Source organism: Zeus faber (assembly GCF_960531495.2).
Source record: "Zeus faber genome assembly, chromosome: 1".
NCBI lineage: Eukaryota > Metazoa > Chordata > Actinopteri > Zeiformes > Zeidae > Zeus > Zeus faber.
The window spans coordinates 22210954-22232206 of NC_137193.1; the positions used below are offsets into that span (position 1 = coordinate 22210954).

General features: G+C 43.2%; 1 protein-coding gene across 3 annotated transcripts; it reads left to right on the forward strand.

The window, feature by feature from the left end:
- Positions 1 to 340: 340 nt before the first annotated feature.
- On the forward strand, positions 341 to 19797 carry nup153 (nucleoporin 153). Of its 3 annotated transcripts, none has more exons than XM_080012783.1 (22): positions 341 to 454; positions 4961 to 5180; positions 5308 to 5601; positions 6646 to 6785; positions 8025 to 8153; positions 8849 to 8965; positions 9109 to 9153; positions 9321 to 9374; positions 10733 to 10873; positions 11301 to 11353; positions 11438 to 11567; positions 11986 to 12138; positions 12228 to 12326; positions 12419 to 12503; positions 12587 to 12688; positions 12777 to 13397; positions 13515 to 13700; positions 14469 to 15371; positions 15596 to 15961; positions 16697 to 16900; positions 17008 to 17185; positions 18169 to 19797. In XM_080012783.1, exons 1-22 carry the CDS (start codon positions 377 to 379, stop codon positions 18254 to 18256), a joined length of 4386 nt encoding a protein of 1461 aa, XP_079868909.1. In that variant the 5' UTR covers positions 341 to 376; the 3' UTR covers positions 18257 to 19797. The 3 variants fall into 3 exon arrangements, with proteins under 3 accessions (XP_079868909.1, XP_079868907.1, XP_079868908.1); XM_080012781.1 differs by having other exon boundaries at positions 361 to 454; positions 17011 to 17185; XM_080012782.1 differs by having other exon boundaries at positions 361 to 454; positions 15665 to 15961.
- The last annotated feature ends 1456 nt before the right edge of the window (positions 19798 to 21253 follow it).

The following is a 21253-nucleotide window of genomic DNA, read 5'->3' on the forward strand; positions in this document are numbered from 1 at the left end:
TTATTAGAAACGAATGAATATTTACATTGTATTATCTTGGGGGTTTTTTTCAGACTTTTATTATATTATATTTGGACTAAATATATAAACATATTTATACAATAAATATGTATTTATTTTAATTTTGGAACTGTTCTAAAACGGACAATGATTTTAGTCAAATATATCATTGCGGATGTCACACTGTACAATGAAGTTAAATACCTCAACATAATATTTAAATCTTGCGAGATTCCAATAATTATGGCTCGACCAATCGGCACAAGTCGCCGCCTGGCAACTCCATCCCCCAGAATCCTCTTCGGCCCGAAGCCTCAACGCTGGATGACAGCGGATCCGGCGCCGAAACGCCGACAGACAGTCCGACGAACAAGCCATGGCGGCCACGGGTGGAGGGAAAATCAGAAGCAGAAGATACCATATCGCCTCCAAACCTTACGCCAAGGGCAAGCAGGTAATTCGGTTTGACTTATTCGCGCGAGGGGCTCGTGGCGACGGGAGGGCAGCCGCGGAGATGCACTTTATTCCCCCCGGCTTCTGTTATTGTTTTGTTGGGGATATTCTGTGGCCTACCGATAAGCGCTCGTGGGCCTCCACGCGCTGCTAGCGCGTCACGGAAATGCTACATGGCGTTAGCACCTGGCGCGTTAGCCGACCCGCCGCACCGCGGGGAGGGTCGCGGTTGAACGGACCCGACAGGTGAGAGCCGTACTACGGTATTTAGTGTAGACGTATATCTGCCGCAAGCATTAACCAACAACGCCGGTGTCAGCGGGCGGTTGGCTTGTAGCTAAGTTGGCAGTTAGCAGGGAATTGGAATGCTAAGTATTAGCGGGGGCAGCTACAGCTAGCCTTGGCCAGGAGCGCATTGTTGCCGTTGATTCTCAACTTGTCTCCTGGTGCAACGCACGCTCTTCGGATGTGTAAACGTCGGCGCCGGCCCCCACCGCGCACGTTGGCCTTTCTTTGAGAAGTCACACGAACAGGTGCAAAACGAACGATGGCCAGATAACAGGCTAAATCTCTGCCGGCTGTAATGCGTAGGAAGCATGAGCTGCGTGTGGACTACACATGGTCGATAAAATACATTTATTTCTGCGTTGAAACTGTGACAGCAACTGAAGGAGTGTGTAAAAAGGTGGAACTGGTTTGGCCTGGCATCGTTTTACATGCGAAATTACATGCTCTCAATATTTGCGCAGAATTGTATGTATTCAAACATGAACAATTTCTCAGATTTTACTTAAGCTGAGTGTGAATTGTTGATACAGAAGTTTGTTCTATCATGGATGTTTAGGCTAACTGAATATAGGCCCCATTAAATGTTTCTGTTAATTAATGTTGAGGTTTATTGTATGTTGCAATTTTATCTATTTTCAGTTCGTATCATATTATTGTCATTGCCAATGTTTTTGATGTGTGCTGCTGTAACACCGCAATACCCCTGAAGAGATGAATAAACTACCGGTGTTTCAAGTCGATGTTGTCAGCTGTTTTAAAATATGAAACGGTTTTGTCGTGCAGGTGAAGAATCATTATATAACTGCAGAACACATGGTTTTCTGTCATTTTAGTTAAATTGTGAAGCTTACACTAGATATCACATGTCTACTGACCTTTACAGTTGCACGCTTTCAATATTAATGAACAATCAAGCTGACAATTATCTTTCAGCTATGCAACATGTTATAGATTTCCTCCGACCATGAAGTTAATGCAGATTTAATGGGTTTGTCATTACATTTTGTTACATTAACACGTTTTAGGAAATTGATTTATCAAGATGAAAGTAGATGAACAATGCAACCAACAGCAGATGTAACTTACAGTTCGAGCCGGCTAATATTATGGAAATTCATATTTTGAGAGAATTCATACATGAACCGCAATGCAGCTCTGGCTGGGCAATCTTTGAATTGATGCTGAGAGGAAGATATGATTCAAATACTCTGTTAGTATTGGGTCTGAAATATTTATTTTTATATCAATTGATCTGGTTTGATATACTTGCCAAAATATAGTTAAATTGGATGAACCTTAATTGTTTTATTTTGATATATAACTGAATACAGTGATATACAATAGTCTTTATTGCATATTGTTTTAACAAAGTATTTATGAAGATCATAGTGTGAGTTAGATGACACCTCTATCCATGAGTAGATAAACTATGTTTGAACAAGGCAAGCTGGGGTACATTATGGATGGCTGTGCTGGGTGTGGGAAGTCTATTTACCTCAAATGTCATATATGATGACGATAAGTAAAGCTTTGCAGAATATTAAGTCGTAGCAACCGTCTTGAATGTCCGCACTTCATTCAGCACACCAATCAATATTTGTACTTAAGTAGGAAGGAGTAGATAAATGGATAGATACCCCGAAGGGGAATTGCGGAAGTAGCAGAAACTAAAGATAATGCCTGTATAGTATATTGAGACACAACCTTGCAATTGTTAATAGGAAATTATTAACATAGTCTGAAGGAATGTGCAGTTATTGCAGGTGGAGGGTGTGAGGTCATATTATTTAGCAGTTTTGCTCGTAACAAGTCTTGTCTTTCCCATAGAAATGAAGCTTTTGGGTCCTTTTTAAATTAAGATAACTTTGGAAGGAAAATATTTTCAGTAATTGTCTTTCTTGGGGCTTGTCATATTAGAACTAAGTTATAGTTCTTTTTCAGTTTCCCACTACACACAGATCTGTCCAACCCCTTAGCATATTAGTTTCTGCATGTTGTAAGATAATAATGCAGTGGGTTTTTGTTTTCTTTTATGTTGACAAGAATGAAGTTCACACTCTTAGTTTGCAGAATGTAATATTGTACAGCTTTGGACCACTGGAATCCCCCAAAGTCCCAATGCAATGAGCGCGCCCTGTACTCAAATCAAGTTTCCCCCATGTTTCAACATAACCTGTGTGCTTCCTCGGAGAACAATGACACATGAATTGCTCTCTACACTGGCCCCTCTGGTCCCATGACATGGTCCACCATAGAAATTCTGCCCCCTAAAACCCTGTAATCACAGAGCCTTATGCCTGACACCAACCAAACATGCACGATTAAGCTGTTTTGTTTCAGCAGCTGGAGTATGTCAGTCACCAAGTCGTGGTCCATGCGTGGGGCCTTGAGCTGAAACTTCAATTACACACAGGTTGAAGTGCGGTCTCGCAACCTGGTGTATTTCACAGATAAGTGAAAAGCGAGAGGTACATACGGCCCATATCAGGAGGTGAAGGCAACAATGGGTACGACAGTGTGCATACAAAGTGGTGTGCTGGTTAGCCAGACCCCCCTTTTACCCCCTCTCTGGCCTTCCATTCCCATTGTAGTGCTATAGCAACATTAATTTAAATATTCTCCTGGCCTGATGTAGACTGAAGGTAAAGTGTAGTTATTTTACCAGCCCGTAACCCAAAAGGAATATAATTGACTGTTGGCTCAAGTGTATCATCCTTTATTATTCTAATATCTTGCATATGCCACCTGGTTATTGTAGTAAAGGGCGGATTAAATTGAACGGAATTTAAACAATACCAAAAAAGACACGGTTTATTGAAAATGTGGCATGATGAGATATTTGCTGTGTTTTTTTGTTGGCTAGAACTTATTGTGCAGTCCCCTTACAGTAACTTGCACTGTCTGACCCAGTTTATGCTGTGGCTCAGATTGAGCCGTTCTTCAAACCGGGAAGAAAATGGCTGAATGGCAAAAATTGCTGCACAATTTATTATACCAATTCAGTGTTTCCCTGAGATGTCTTTTTCAGTTCTGGTGGTACGCTTTGAAAACCCCATGCAAAGTCTTGCCACAGGCCATCCAACTGAAGCATAACCAGCAGTCTGAAATGTACATTTGTTTCAATTTTTTGTTTGTTCGGTCTAATCAAGGTATAAAACAATATTATAACAAGAAGACAATGACTCCATATTCATCATTTATTGTATCAAAATTATCTGTGTACTCTGTGCTACTAAGTTAAGGCTTCAGAACTCCATACAAAGCATCATGAAGCACATTTTTCAACAAAGAATTAGAAGTTCAAGTTCAAGTTCAAGAGATTATTTGTCACATACACACACATACGGTCGTACATATATGCAGTGAAATGTCATGACACCCGGTGATTACGCACTATAAGCTCTATAAGCTCCAAAAATACGAAAAATTCTCAAATGTGCGTAATCGACACGCGGTGCTCTTGAACATTCAATGAAAAACATTGTTGTGGTAATTTATTTGTTATGCATTCATATTGGAGTTGGATAAGTAGGCTTTACTTGGTAGCTTTCCAAAGGTTTGTTTTTTTTTTTTGTTTGTTTTTTTTTATGCTCCTTGTGCATCAATGTAAATAAGCCTGGGACGTGCAAAACAAAATAAAATCACATTAACACATCATGGACACAATGTGTGTGTCATTGCCATGTCATGTTATCTCCTGTAGCTTGATTAAAAAGCAATGTTGGGATACACAGATTTACAGATTGAGTACTCACTCTTGGAGAATTTATACAGAGCACCAATGCAAATGCTAAAAAAAAAATTCAGTGACAATAATAGTGAGATCACTGGTTTTGAAGAGCAGGTGTGTATCATTTTCAGATTATTCAGGCTTAAACAAAATACGACCGCTCTATTAAGCCTTAAAAAAAAAAAAAAAAAAGATAGAACCTGAATAAGTCAAAGGCTTTATTTTTACAGCAGATGGCAGGTTTTCTAAAGAAACTATTTAAAAACTCAGGGCACACATCATTAGAGATTGATTCATAGAAAAAATTAGCTAAACGCTTTAGCATATAACTCTGTTTACTCCGGATCACAACTCAGCAAGTGCTGCTGCAGGTTGACCGCGGCAAGCTGCCAATAAGCTTGACAATTGAACCCTGTCTGGTAATAGCTGCTGTCTTAACATCTTCATAAGCTTTCTCACAGACTCACTTGCTCACTGTCTCTCCCGCAGCAGCAGCAGCCAGGCCTGATCAGTCGAGTGGCAGACACAGTTAAGAGCATCGTTCCTTCCTGGCTGCAGAAATACTTCAACAACGAGGAGGCTCCTGAAGGGCCGGACGCTGTACAAAGAACAGAGCAGGACATCCAGTCTCACCCGCCTAACGGCAGCGAGGAGGGGCCCCCTCCCCTCGATGGCTGGGACTCCCCAGAGCCCACCGTCAGTCCCACAGGTGAGGGGTCCAGCCAGATCGTCAGGCCTACACTAGTTGCAGCTTACTGAGTGTTCTGAATGTGGCTTTCCATATTGAGGTAGACATTTCCACTTCCACATTGACTGCTGACCTCTCCCTCTGACAGAACCTTCAACAAGCCGGGCTTCGCTAAACTTCCAGGAATCTGTCCTATCTCGCCCCCCATTGAATCGCTCCAACCCCCACTTCGCTCCGCTGGATGTGTCATCCCCGCTCCCGGGGAGCTCCGGCAGCCTCTTCACCCAGCCCTCCACCTCTTCGGCCCCCGGGCCCTTCTCGGCCCCTGGGCCCTTCTCCACCGGCTTTTCCTTCGTGAAGGAGATCAAGGACAACCTCTCGCAGCACGAAGATGACAACATCTCCACCACCAGCGGCTTCTCCTCACGAGCCTCTGACAAAGGTAGAGTTTGTGTGTGACAAAGCGTCACCTCTCAAAACACATTCTTGAATCGGGGCGGCAATAAAAAGCTGTCTGTGAAATTGCATTTTTGTTCTTTTAATGTGCACGTTTCTTCAAAGAATAAATGGCTCGGAGATAACTTTATTTCGTTTAACATCCATGCTAACAAAACTGTAACCACTTGTAGTGTCAGATTTGTTGCCTGCCCTCCCTCAGCCCTTCTTACCTTGCGCAGGCCGATGCATACAGTATCTGGTTTGGTGTGTGTGTGCTAGGACTGCATGATTAATCATATTAAAAAAAAATTATAAAAAAATCACAACCTCGATTCATACATCTATGCAATCTCAGTTCTAAATGATGACTGTTCTGTTGTATTTGTGTCAAATGGAGATCGGCAGCATTAAAACACCCGCTCCTACTTCCCTATGCATTCAAGTCACACTGCAGTCACGTGTTGACTTCTTTGCTTCGGCACAATCCCAGTTGCAATATTAATCAAATATATTAAACAAAATGATTTTGTGTCTGTTATAAGAATTTAAACAAGTAATGAACTGCAACTTTTATAATCACCGGACCAACAGCATCACCGGATGGGATACCCCATTGTTCAAATCCTCCACCTGCTTCCACGGACACGCCTCCATACAATTTATAAATAGGGGGGAAAAGCAATTTTTTATATCAATGCACAGTTTTTATTTAAGCCATTGAAGTGCTGATATTCCAGAGAAAACAACATGTACACCGGCTCCGTAACTCTCCTCACAACTCTGGCAGACATGCACAATAGAGACTCCATGTACTACGTAACATCCGGCTGTAATTTCCGCCGTAGAGGACGGCACAAAGTATTTATATTTATTATTAAAAATAAATATACATTTATAATATTTATCACTTAATTATAATATTGATAAAACATATTTAACTGGCACAAAGGGGGAATAAATAACAACAAATACTTGAAATACATACACATTTAAGCAAGAATCGTGCATTTTGTTTGTTGGTTCTAAGCAATTGTATTTTTCATTCTAGATGTGCCCACCTCTAAAACCGCATCAGTACCACGGCTCTGGTCCCCAGAAATGGACAGAACCAATTCTGGGCCCCAGCCTTCTCAGTCCAGTCTCAAGAAACCTGCCTTCAACCTATCTGTCTTTGGAACGTCCTGTAGTGTGAGTATCTTAGTCCAAGGTCTGATTGTGGCACAACTGAATGACAACTCATTGCTATAAATGCTGAAATGCATCCCCAAGCTTGTATGCAGAAAGTAGCAACACTTTGTCACAATAGGAATGCAATGTATTAGTTGCAGTAAACTGCTCTCCAAGCTATTATATTGGAAACAGAATTAAGTCTTCACAATCTTCAAGCTGACCTGCCAACCTGCACTTTTTGTGTACCAACCACGCAATTGTTGGTCAAAATACGCATGTATGAAATGCCAGCTGAAACTGTAATTTAATTAAGGAAAACAATCAATACATAACAATACCGTACATTCATTCGGTATTTAAGGTACATCCCTCCGATTGGACCAGATGCAATGACCTGTGGCTCTGTAACCCCTCCCTCCCTCTCTCACTCACTCCACATCCACTGATACGCATAATCCAGCCCAAAAATATGACAATAATGCTAACATATAAATGCCACAGAGACTCCCTGTTGCACTATCGTGGTACTCAAAATATTTTCCCACGATTGGCAGGTCTGATCAAAAGGCAAATATTTCATCAGCTGATGGCCACCAAGAGGAGAAGCAATATGTCATGGGGAATGACAGAGAAAACACGTGAATGATGACCTGTCAATTAAGGCCTTTAGTTTGTATGTTACATATGTGACCTGTACCGGTACTCTTCACTTAACTACCGAGTTCCGTTCCTACGACCGGGTTCTTGAGCAATTTGGTCGATAGGCGAGGAGCTGCCCCCTTACCGATATTTCAGTCTTGGAGATTGCGAGCGCTAGTGGAGTGAATACTGACCGACTGGGTGAACAAGACTGAGACTGACCAAGGGTGATGCGTGATGAGATGCTTGATGCTGAGTTGCCAAACTGCCGTTTCCCAAGTTCTCGTACAGCGTACAATACTGAATAGTCAGAAAGCTGGTCGTAAGTCGTAGTAGTTTGTTAACTGAGGAGTACCTGTATTGGATCTAGGACCATATGCAAATGTTGGCAAAGTAGCAAATGAATACATACATTTCTTTTGGTCCTCTCTGGTTTAATTAAATCTCATCGGTGTCACATTAGCTGAAAAAAATGTGCCACAAACGAAGGATTTAATTAGATTTAAAAGTGCTTTGATTTACAGTTTGGATTCTGAGAATGAATGTGTAGTCCAGCCTCCCAGTAATGCTCTTGGTCGTGTTTGACTTGACAGTCTTTTGTTTTGTTTCTTCTCCTAGTCAACTATGAACAACACAGCGCTCAACTCCAGTCAGCTGGGGGATTCACCATTCTACCCTGGGAAGACCACCTACGGCGGAGCAGCTGCATCCCGGAGCTCTCGTATTCGCCCTAGCACACCTTACCAGGTCAGAACCCCATTGGCTCTATGCTAATGAAAGAAACCAGTTTTTTTGTTATGGTACGTCACACCGCCGGCGACGGTGCGCTGCAAAGCAACAGGCTGCAATGCATTTGAAACAGAGCTCCGCCTCATCCAGATGCAGGTGACGAGCTTATGGCTTCAAGCAAGAAGGAAAGTTGAGCAGATTTCAACTTTATGCAAATAAGCTGCGCCGGATTGCCTCCGGTAGGAGGGAAGATGCACTCTCAGTGGTACTCAGCTGTGGGAAATGGACACTCGGACCACTGCGTATTGTTCCTAAAAATTTTTTATTAAATACATCGCTTAATCTATCAACAAAATAAGGAACACATAATTTTATGTTTCTTCAATAAGGACGATTCTTTATTTTAAGACGGCAATATTAGTTATGTAATATTTTCAACAGGTTATTTATTTTGCCAAGTAAACAAACTACGCTATTTGAATTTAAAATTTTTTAAAAAAAAAGAACCGGCCCTATCTATATAAACGCCAGGGGCACGGAAGCCTCGAGGCGAGAGCTGCTTGGCTTCACGCTGCAGTTCCGTCGCTGCCAGTGTGACCCTACCGTTAGACTCATGGTGAGTGACCGCTTACCTTCTATAGGTAATGTCAGTGTTGATATTATTGAGTGTTAAGAAGCTTGTGAGACTGATTGAGCGATGAACTGCTGTGTAGGCTCCATTGAGAAGGCAGATAAAGGCGAAGCCTGCTGGAGCCCAGCCCTGTGGGGTGACCAGCGTCTCAGCCAGACGCATCCTGCAGTCCCTGGAGCGCATGTCTAGCCCCCTGGCTGTAAGTTTACTCAAAAAGCACATGCACGTTGCATCTATACAGCCTAATGTGGATTAATTTGGAATTTAGGCCAATGTGAAGGCTGCTTTTTTTCTTGGGGTTTCGTCAAAAATGTGTCATTTTGAATTGCATTTTTCCAACAGGATGCAAAGAGAATTCCATCTGCGGTTTCCCCCTTTGTGTCACCAGTGAGTATCTTTGCGGTTGTATCAAAACTAACAATTAGCATCTTGTTGCTTGGCAACCTGGTGCTCTTTGGACAGAACAAAACAAAATTGTATTTAATACAATTTTTAAATTGATTTGAAAAAATATGGATGACCAACCACTCTTCCTCATATCTGTCTACTTACAGTCGATGGAAGGTACAAATCTAGACTTTTCACATTTGCAGCCCAAAAAGAAAAGGGTAAGTACATTTTTTTTTTTGTTTACAAAACCTACAATTACATTGTGCTGCACATTATGTACGCGGGTTAAGTCGCCTAGTGTGGGGCTTGAGTGATGTGAACAGTGTTGTTATTGTCAGTCAGCACTTGCTTGGTTCAGGGTTCGTCTTCCGGTCCTGTTGGCCCGATGGACACTGGTCAACAGGTTTCTTTTCAGACAGACGCAGCTGCTCAATGTGTGCATGTAGGTTAGACTGTGTTGGATGAAGGAACTTTTTTGGTGTGTGTGAGTTGTTTTGTCCAGTGGCGTCCATTGTTGACTAGTCTCAACTTGGACTGGAGGAGTGGTAATAACCGTGAGACGACACCAGCTGTGACAGCTGCCGTTCCAGTTCGAAACAAGGGTCTATTGACCTACAGGATTCAGACAAGACTGGTGTAACAGGGCCTTTTAGGAGCAGGGTTGGACAAAACACATCCCCCCCCCCCACCATCTATTAAACCCCTTTGACAGAAAAATAATATTAAGTCTATAATGAAACGTGTAGGTACACAGTCAATTTAAGAGTAATTTCCCCCGTGGTTTGAGCCTCACACCATCCACTGCACATGTTTGAAAAATGCCAAGAAGTGGTGCGGAATGCGAGTGAGGAGGGGGCATATCTTAATTCACAGAACGGGCGTCATTTCACAATCCCTGCAGAGTCAGTGCAAGGCAGTCGCTGCAGAAAGGACAACCCTTCTTCTATTTCCTTATATTTTATATTTGTAATAAAGCGAGCCAATAAAAGTACTAATCTACGTCGGCATCCTCCCTGCACTCTTTGTGCCGATTCCAACTATTTGATTGCGGGCTGTGCCACCCTCACTATTTATAATGGCAGTTTAATCGCATTTGTAATAAAATGTTAATATTATGACCAGGATTGATGTGTTTTGGTCATATTTCAGTTTACTGCTAAAAAACATGTTGTTTTGTGCAGCACTTTTTTAAGAAATAAGCATGCATGACAATTAGTAATGCACTCAGAGTTTTGAAAATAGTTCATTGGTGCAAGCCTGTGAAATCTTCTTTTTGTTTATTTTCCAGTAGTGAATGAGCCTAACTTCTAATTTGTGAACGCGTTTAGGATATCCACAACCACAGTTAATCAACAATTGATTGTCGACAGCCCTAGTTCATATGTCCATGTGAATTAGATATAAACGGGCCTCTGTGTTTTTGTCCTTTGGCCGTTTATGGATTTATTTACATACAAAGACTTTATGGATTTGGATTATTTGTTTGCGTGCCTAATTGAAGAAAGTTGTTTTTCTGTGCCTTATGCATTCAGTAAAGTTGATGGCTTTTAAAAATGTCCACGATCCTTTCCTCCAGCTGGAGTCCCCCCTCCCCCCCGTGCAGAAGCTGGTTATCCCTACAGCCGCCTCTGTGTCGGGTAACCGTTCCGTGTCCTTCAGACCCTCTCTGACCCCAGGAGGAACTGGCCGAGCCCTGGACAGACCCTTCAGAGTTGAGGTAGGAGCTGGGAGCTAAATATTTTATTATTTAACATCTTTAGCAATAATTCCAATTTGAAGTTCACCAATGAAATTTTGTACTTTTAGACATCATAGTGATGGAAAAATTATGACACACACATTCTTGTGGGGAAAAAATAATACGCTTAAACTTAATTTAGATTTTCTGGTTATCCAGCCCATACAAATACCAAACAATCATATAATTTAAAATAACTCAAACCATCTGAGTTTATGGCTTATGTGTATTCTGACCAACATAAACCTTTCCAATGTACTCCTATTGTTCTTTCCAAACAATCTTGGATTTTGAGAAAATCAGCATCCATAATGAGTCCCTCACTGTATTTTTCTACACCGTGCCCCACAGTTTAAAGTTCAAAATTATTCAAAATTAAAAAAAATATGTATTATTTTTCCCGCAGCCCACCAGACAATTGTCGCACTTGCCTGAAGCCGGCCCAGATCTTTCCCAAAGGTAGCCCTGCCTCATTGTATTAAGACTCATAGTTTAGATGTCAAATATTGCTCCAAGCATACTATATTTTTCTCCCTCCCGCAGCACAATTAGCAGCCCAGCCTACCCCCTGTCCAGCACACCTGCAGCCAGCAGCGCAGGCTCCGGAGGGGGCAAGATGAAGAGGGAGCGGACCAGCACGCGGCTCTCCTACAAACCCCTAGAAGACGACCAGGTGTGGTTCTGCCTCTTTACGTGTTGCCTTGAGCTTATTCAAAGATATTCTGCCACCCATGTTCAGTACTATACCAACAAATACATTCTTCAAATGAGATCTCATGTTTGACAAACCGTTTATAAACAGTTGGTCATTGTTTTTTCCCACCCTAATCTCAGTAGAATATAAGGCCCTTAAGGTCTTGAATAATGAAATCCCAATCTTGTGACAAAGGATGGCAGTGATGTTTGAGAAGTTTAACAGTGCAAAACTGACTTCAAATCAAAGCTGAAATTTAATTTAAGCTACATGGTATCATATAATGAACACCATATTGTGCATCATCCATTCCTCGCTTAAAATGTTGTTTTTTTTGTATGTATTTTGTTATTGTGTGTTTGGCCTCACTGTAGTGTCATGCCTGTTCTGCCCTCAGGTGGCTGAAGTGCCCGACCTGCCCATGGTCTCCCTGCCCATCAAGAACTTAACCCTGCCTATCATCAACTTCTCCACCCCATCTGCCACTACCTCCATCATTTCAAAACCCGCTCCCAGTGCTAAGCCTGTGACCCCTCCCAAGGAAGAAAAGGTATTTTAATTTAAACACTCACTTATTTCTGTTTTTACATGACATTAGTGGGTGTTTTCTAAATGAATGTAATTTGTTGTTTATTTTAGGATCCTCCCACGGCCACCACACCTCCATCTCTACCTTTTACCTTTTCCTCCCCTATTGTCAAAGCAACTGCTGCTAGCCCACCTTCCTTCTCCCCTTCTGTAAGTTTCGATAGGACAAAATCATAGAATGTATTAAATATTTTCTAAAAGAATAATTCACTGGTAATGCGAATCATTTTCCCCTATTTTAGGCTGGATTTACATTCAGCGCACCTGTAGCAAAAATGGATCTCTCTTTGTCCAATGGGAAGATGTCAACTCCTGTTTTGCCAGCTGGTAAGTTTTGCTCAGACAGTCGGTCTGCTGGCATTCCAATCAGTTCTCCAAACAGCTAATGCCGCTGTTGTCTTTCTCCACAGTGAAGTCTACTACAAGCAATAGCACCGAAGACTTTGAGGGATCCTTCAAACCAGCCAAGGTCCTGAAGGAGGGCAGTGTGCTGGACCTCCTCAAAGCGCCTGGTAAGTTTCAGTGAAGCACTCATCTATTTAATTTTCTTTCTCATTTTTGCATAATTTCTGATGATTGGAGCTACATTCTTCTCTGCAGGCTTTGCCTCTCCAGTGGCTCAAAACTCTGCCGCATCTTCCCGGCAGACCTCCACGGTGTCCACAAATGCGACCTCCCCTCCCTCCTCTTCTGCCGGATTCGGCAAGTTGTTTAAGCCTCCAGCAGGTTCATGGAACTGTGACGTCTGCTCTGTGCAAAACAAAGCGACAGACGCAAAGTGTGTCGCTTGCAGGACCCCGGATCCCAAGACATCCTCGTCATCCAAACCGTCAGACAATAAGTCAACATCTGCGACTTCTGTCAGACAAGAGAACAGCAAAACCTCCACCAAAGCAGCTGCAGATTTTGGCGCAATGTTTGCCAAACCTGCAGGAACCTGGGATTGTGATACGTGTCTGGTTCAGAACAAACCAGAAGCAGTAAAGTGTGTGGCCTGTGACACGGCGAAGCCCGGCACCGGGATCAAGACCTCGCTGACTCTGCCCTCTGCCTTTTCGCCGTCCAAGCCTCTATCTTCTCCTGCAGCCCCGGCCTCCACTGGTCTCCTCGGGTTTGGAGAAAAGTTCAGAAAGGCAGAGGGAGCATGGGATTGCGATACGTGTATGTTGCAGAACAAGGCTGAGGACACACAATGTGTTGCCTGCATGAGCGCTAAACCAGGTAATTGGGAGGGAACTGTTTTCATATAAAGAAATAGAAACCCCAACTTATTATTCAATAAGTGAAACATTGATTGTAATTGTTTTTTTTTCCAATTTACAATTTCACCCACCATAGGGGCGTCCACAGGGTCCTCGTCATCGGCCCCAGTCAGCAGTGCTCCTATGTTGGGATTTGGGGACAAGTTCAAGAAGCCAGAAGGCGCCTGGGATTGTGATGTCTGCTGTGTTCAGAATAAGGCTGCCGATGTACAGTGTGTTGCCTGCCAGACGGCCAAACCAGGATCTAAAGTGGAACCCAAAGGTAAACGCGGCCACTCACTGTTGAAGAGTGGAAAAACAAATTGAATCTGTTCCAGGCCTTAAAATGTAAAAGTTTGTTTGGGGGGGGAAAAAATGTTTAAAAGGAAAGAGTTGTATACAAATCCAGACGGATTTATCAATCTGTAGTGTTTTTATATATATATATATATATATATATATATATATATATATATATATATATATATATAAATAAAAAATCACATCTTTAATAACAATTCGGTAATGTATGATTTGTTCAGGTAATTTTGTGCATTAATAAATCCTTATCATTTAACTGAGGATTTGCTGATATCATAAATCAACCAAGTGCCAATGGCTGTTCAGAAATGAAAATGGCAGCAAGCTGGTAACTATTTAGAGAGACCAAAGCAGGACACAGGTGAGAGTCTAAAGGATGATTAGGGTGAACTGTTCCACATTAAATATACACATAACATTAACCGCCATATGGCGGCCCACTGCTCCAAGACACATCAGTTACTAGTATCGGTAAAATGCCAAGAAATGCATTTCGCTGCCTCAGTACTTGTACTCTGTGCAATGACAATTAGTTTAATAAGAATATGGTTATTTCTGTAAGATGTGTCTATATGGTTGGCTTGAATGCTTTTAAAAGAAAAATATACAAATGCACCTTATGTGATGTGGCCAGTTGTAATGTGTAAAACATCTGTTTGTGCCTAAATCTTATTGTTCAGACAAATCAATGCCGTTTTTTTTTCATTATAATTTTGTTTTTATTGCACAGCTTTTGGCTCTTCTCCTTTCGGCGGGTCTGGCTCTTCTTCAATCGGTACCTCAAGTTCAGGAGGTTTCAAGTTTGGCTCATCATCGGACTCTACCTCTGGCTCTGTGGGCTTCAAGTTCGGGGATGCCCTTGCAGATTCATCTTCCTCCTCATCATCTAGTGGTTTTAAATTTGGGGCCTCATTCGGAAGCTCTTCAACAGAGACTGCTCCAAAAGACACTTCTAGCTCATCAGGGTTCAAGTTCGGAGGCTCCACTGAGAGCTCAACATCCACTGTTGGCAAGAAATCTGACTCTGGCTTCAAATTTGGAGACACCAGTGGATCAGTTTTTGGGGCAGCAGCATCTGGCACAGATAGTAAGCCTGCTAGTGGTGGTTTTTCTTTTGGACTGTCAAAACCTGACGAGAAAACACAAACTTCAACCTTAACTGCCCCCTCTGTCACTTTCACTGTCCCCACTTCCTTTCAAGAAAAGGCAAACAATGGTGCTTCAACTGACACCACCTCAATAAATGCCACCACCTCCTCCATCTTTACTGGCGCTGTATTTGGGAGACTAGGAGAGTCCAACTCTGCCACAACCACACCACTAGGGGGCACAACCTTTGGATCTTTGCCTACAGAAAAAGAAGCCGCTGCTCCCACCTTTACCTTCGGTAAGCCGGAAGAGAAGAAGGAAACGGCGTCTCCTGCTCCCTCCCAGTTCATGTTTGGTGCTGCAAATAAAGATGCCGACATAACGCCGGCCACCACCGCTTCAGGGGGCTTCTCTTTCAGCAAGCCCGACCCTCCCAAAGAGCAGACCCAACCCACGTTTACCTTTGGCAAGCCTGCGGACAAGAGTGAGAGCCCAGTTCCTGAGGTCTCGAAGCCTAGCTTTGCCTTTGGACAAAGTGCTACAGGTGAACTTATTTATTTTATTTTATTTTTTAAGTAAAAATGTTGTTTTTTTTATGTGAATGCACGGCGAATGATTTTGTTCTGCAATGATCACATTGAGTTGGTTTTCTGTTTTGATTTATTAGAGGATCATCTATAAATCTCAAAATACTCAATTACTCACAAAATACTCACATTCTTAAAACTTCAGTGCAAACAACAATCGGTCCATTTCCCCCCTGTCCAGATTCCACTCCTGCTCTAAAACCAACATTTACCTTTAATGCCGCCCCCACCACATCCTCCTCCACTACAGCCCCCAGTCTGTTCGGCAGTTCCACCCAGGCTGCGGCTCGTGCCGATGGCCCCGCGACCAGCGCCTCTGTGTTTGGTCTGGCCGCCGGTGATGCCCCCCCGGCCAAGACCTTACTGTTTGGCCAGAGCCGGGACAGCCAGGCACCTGCTGCTTCAGCCACCGCCCTGAACTCCACCCCGGCTCCAACTCAAACCCCAGCTCAGCCCTTCCTCTTTGGGGCTTCTGCTAGCGCTGCACCTGCTGCAGCTCCATCCTTCAGCTTTGGTTCAGCAGCTCCACCTGCTGCCTCATCTGCAGGTCTGCATCTCCTTTGGATAATTAAGCCTTTTTGTTTGGAATCTGTACGGAAGTTGGTTGAGTGATCTTACCCAATAACTTGGGGAACTTACCCAATAAATACCAAACATAGTCAATGCTCAGCACGGCGCAGTGCATGTTGGGGTTGTAGCGCAGTGCTTTGCAGTGCATGCTGGGATTGTAGTGCAGCGTGTTGCAGTGCATGCTGGGATTGTAATGCATGCTGGAATTGTAGTGCTGCGTGATGTACCGGCCAGATAGAATTGTGCCGCGGGCCTTGAGTTTGACATATGTGCGCTATGCTGTATGGTTTTAGGATGTGATGTTGAAAATGTTTCCACTAAAGCTAAGACTTTGCATAGCGATAGTAAATCACTGTCAAATAGCAATCCTCTATACGTCTCCAAAGGGGTCAGAAGTCTACTTGTTGCCTTTCTGCCAGTGGCTGATGAACAGAAGAAAATCTCCTGGTCAAGAGATTTTACTGGCCACACAACTGCATCGTACATGCATACTGCATTAAAAAAAATAAAAAAAATACAAAAAGTTTTGAGTACGCAAGTCCATCTTAAGGCTTACTTTAATCATACAAGTAGCAAATGAGAACATTAAATAAAAATAAAAAAAACTTGCCACAAGCTGCTTTCCACATAACCGCTTGCTGTTTTGTGTCAGGTATGTGAAGTTCCAAAATATTAATTGAATTCAATGTTGCCATCTCCTCTTTCACTCCAGCCTCGTCTGCGGCCCCCTCTGCCGGTTTTGGGACCAGCCAAGCCCCAGCCTTTGGCTCGAGCTTTGGTTCCCAGGCCCCCCCACCTTTCCCACCCCCCACCTCCCAGACTCCGGCTTTCGGGGCAAAGTCGAACGTGGCCCCTGTGTGTGTACAGCAGACAAACTCCACCCCCATGTTCGGGGCTGCTGTCAACTCCGCGCCAGGTGGGTGCCCGCTGCGGCTTCGTCAGGTCATCAGAACCAACTCGTGCTCTTCAACTTGAACGTGGAGAACGGCCGTGAATGAAAGGTCTGTTTTATCCTCTTCAAAGCAGGTGGAGGCTTCCAGTTTGGAGGAACCACTGCATTTGGAGCCCCCTCCAACAACACAGGCGTGTTTGCTTTTGGAGGAGGAGCGTCTCTAGCCCCCTCTGTCACCCCCTCCATAGCTCCTCAGCCAACTGCACCAGGAGGCGGATTCAGCTTTCCTGCGCTAACATTCAACATGGGGTAGGTCACACCTCAAAAAGAATGTGTCGTAGGCCGGTAATATCAGTACCGAGACGAGTATTGTCTGTGATTTTATCAAAATATTGTGATATATTTAAATATTGTCTTTAAGGTACCTGTAAAGGGAATTCATTGATCTTGTTTGAAAACATGTTCAAAGACTGAAAGATAGTGTACTGAATTGTGGAGTTAGACCGTTAAAACTGTTTCTCACCATTTTTGTGGTCTGGATTTGTGCCCCAAACACTAAATAAACACCAGGTTGGACCCTCGGAAACTGAGCATTGGTAGTAAAATAAGCTAAGGTAACAGCCTGGAGTTTGGTATGAAATGCTGTTTTGGGAATAAACACCTGGAGTAAAAGGCGTCTTCAGGGAGATAGTGAACTCATGCCAAGTCTTTACGGCGATCCCGTGGGAGCCTCTGGGTGCGGCCCCTGGCGTTGTGTCCGCGATGATTGATGATTGATGATGTTGGGTGGCGTGTGGTAGGCAGAACTGCCACAGCTATATTTACGATATACACTATATATACTACACTGTATACATCTCATCTCATCTCATCACTGTTCTCAGTCTCATTCCTGCAGTCTGTCAGTATTTACTGCACTAGCGTATGCAATGGCCAAGCCCCCTTACCGTGAAATAACACGGCTTATCGACCAATTCACTTAACGACCTGGTTGTAGGAGCGGAACTCTGTCGCTAAGTGAGGAGTACCTGTACAACACACAAATCAATACAGTAAAGTAATGCACTTTTCTGGACTGCTCTAGCTGTTCTAACCAATCCCTCTACCCAAATTATTGAGGTATTTTGTCAAATACATTGTGATATTTGATGTTAATTTCACCTGGCCATATGTGCTTATAACATCTGGTACATATCTGCCCAACCCAGATGACCTGGATTTGTCTTTTTTCTTCATTATTTCTTCTTCCTGATTATTGAAATCTGTTGTTAATTGTGCTCTGTTTGTTCCAGGTCAAATAAAACCTTCACAGCCTCCCCCGCCGGACAACAAACAATTGCTGGGCGCAAGATCAAAACAGCAGTGAGGCGCAGGAAGTAGAATGCACTTCACCATAGGACCTGGACTTGAATTTGAATTTGACTTTGACTTTGACTGAATCCACCCTCAAGGCTGATGGAGCTCTGGAGGGCCTGCGACCAGACATACACTGAAGTACTAAGCATGTGAAGAAGGGCCAGGAGTGCCAGGTCCCATGGATGGATGCTCAGTGAAGGGCTGGACTAGATTTCAAAGGGGTTCACACCTAGACTGCAGCAGTTAGTACAGGTCCCCCGCTTGAAGAGACCTGTTATTAAAAACTTCAGACTAAGACACAATCAAGTAAAGACCTCTGCTTGATATTAAGAAAACAGATTGTCATATATCTATATTTTCAACACCTGCAAATGTCTACTAGACTTTAGGCATGACTTTTTGTAATAAAATTACAAAGGCAAAAACTGCAAATCTAAAGAGTTCGCGAGTACACAAATTCTATTATTAATTAGTATGTCTGATCAGGTTACGAGCTGCAATATGCATAGAGGTAGTGAGAGCTGTGGGGCAAATCTCCAGTGGTAACCCTCCACGCTGTTTAGTGAGTAACTGTCATGGCAAGCACTCCAAGTAGCGATGCAGGCCCCACTGGAGACGTAGCCTTGGTGTTAGTACCGTATGTGTGCTGTGTGTACAGCGATAAGCGTGTTTCTGTGTGACAAATGAAGCGTGGTTGCCCCCCCCCCCCTTCCCTCCACACCTCTTATGTACAGACCTGAGGTGTGTGTAGTTTCTTTGTACATGCTGATTTCTCTGTGTGTCTGTGTGCGTGCGTGTATGAGAACTGAACGCTGGAGAATCGCCTGGATCACGGGGGCCGCCGTCGGTGAGAAGCAAATGAATGTGTTTAAAAGCAAAACCAAGGGGAAAGTGTGAGGAGGGCAGGGGTGGGAGAGGGGGAAGCGTATCCCATGCATTGTGGAGGGCTGCTGGGGCCAGAGGCTGGAGCCCCCGTCCTCCTCGGAGCCCTGTAAAATGAGCAGTTCCAAACTCTGTTCCTGCTTTTAATCCTTTAACCTCTGGCTAGCTTCACTGCTCAGCTCCTAGTGCCCACCTCTGTCGCTCGCTCCCCGCCTCCTGACGATTAGTTGTACTCTTCGTGTACCTCTTTCTGCCTCTTCCTCTTAATCTCTCTTAATTGGCCTTTGAATATTATTATAAAGCCTGTAAATAGTGATTTTTTTTTTCTTTTTTTTTAATCTGTGAAGTTGAATTTTTGTGTGTTACCAACTCTGCATTTGACATTTTTGTCTTTAGAATTTATTATGTAAATCCCTATATTCAAAGTTGCCCGACTCCATTTAAAAGGAACTTAAATGCAAATTGGGAAGCCTTTGATGACTAAAGGTGTATTGGCTTTTCTGATCCACTTTTGTTTGGACCAAAACCAGTGTTGTATAAAGTATTAATTATATATTTTTCTATTGCTTGTTTAAATGGACAAGGGTGACTTTGGATGATAAGGAAGTCAATTTAATTTTAAAGCCATGATTATTACTGGATGAGTGATAACATAAAAACCATTGGTAATTACCATCAATAAAACTATAAAATTAATGTTTTGAGTCCTTGTTTTATTTGATCAAAATGCATAATATCAGAAAATGTAGTCCAGTGTTTCCGCTGTAGCAATAGGTCTCATTCAAACATGTTTTCCTCAAATGTATTTTTTTTTTTTTTTTTTAAGAATTGCATTTAAATTAGACGCCCATCTTTTTATTCTGTAGTATTAGTATATTTCATTTCTCCCAAGCCATTTCCTGCATGCTCCTGCGAGGTTCTCGTAACCGGGTGCGCGTGAGATAGCCCATCACGTGCCACCAGCTTTCGCCATGGCAACCCAAACTTCCCACAGGGACCAGGAGGGGCTGGGTGTCGCTGTGCCCTCGCCCTGACACCCTCAACGTGTCCGTGGGTGTCGCCTCCTCAGACCGGGGCAGATTTATTGTAGCAACGGGCCTTGGCAACGCGCGGCCACCTTGGCGACACGGCGCGCGCGCCTCCCCTGCCACTGTGAAGGAATGCGTCCGCGTGAGCAGCTTCTTTGACGACACTCGCGAAGAAATAAACGTGGCGAAGAAACATTCCCGCCATCAAAAGAGGCGAAATAAAACCATCCTCTCGTCTGCTTTTCGTCGTCTGATCATGGGATGCGGCGGCTCCAAAACTACCGTCGTCCAGCCAATTACGTCCAACGAGTTGGACGGAGAGGAGGTAGGCGTGACTCGAATGCGCTTTACGCAAATTAAAAATAATGACAATGTTTTGCCTTGAACAACCAAAAAAAAAAATCAATCATTTGTACGTTGAGATCAGCCGTGTTAAGACATGAACTATGTGCGCAGCTTGCGCCACACCTGGCGGACCAGCAGGTATGAGTCAGTGTTGATGGGTTATATATTCCCCAGTTCCAAACATCTGTTTTGGAAAAATGTTGCCAACCATTATATATTTTTAAGATTATTCATAGAAATTCTAGTCCACATCCGTAATACTAGCTTATTTGGAATCAAACCCTTTTTATAGCTTTTCCTTCTTTAAAACTTATATATTTTTTGCAGAATTAAAAATGTAAAACTGTTTACATTCTCAATCTTATTTTCAATTCAATTAAGATTTTGCAGAATTCTGTGGAAACAATTTTCTGTGTGAATATATTAAGGGCTCTCGGAGGTGGACTCCAGGACTTTCCAAGCAAGTCACACTTCCTGGACTTTTCTTGAGAGAATGTATTCAAATGTATTTCAGCCTATCATACCTTCTCAATATCTCAGTCAGTTGTTGTGTTCCTCACTATATTCTCCTTCTGGGCCCATTCTTTAAGTAATTCTATCTGATCAGAGGTCAGGAGTCTCATTAATCGGTGTTTACAAAGCTGTAGTCACCTGTGGCAGTTTGGCCTACCAGCGGATTTTATAGAACAAGCCCCGGGGCAGATGGACACCGGTCATGACAGGGCTCCTCTCTCCTGAGTGAGTGTGGGGATGGGGGTTTTTACCT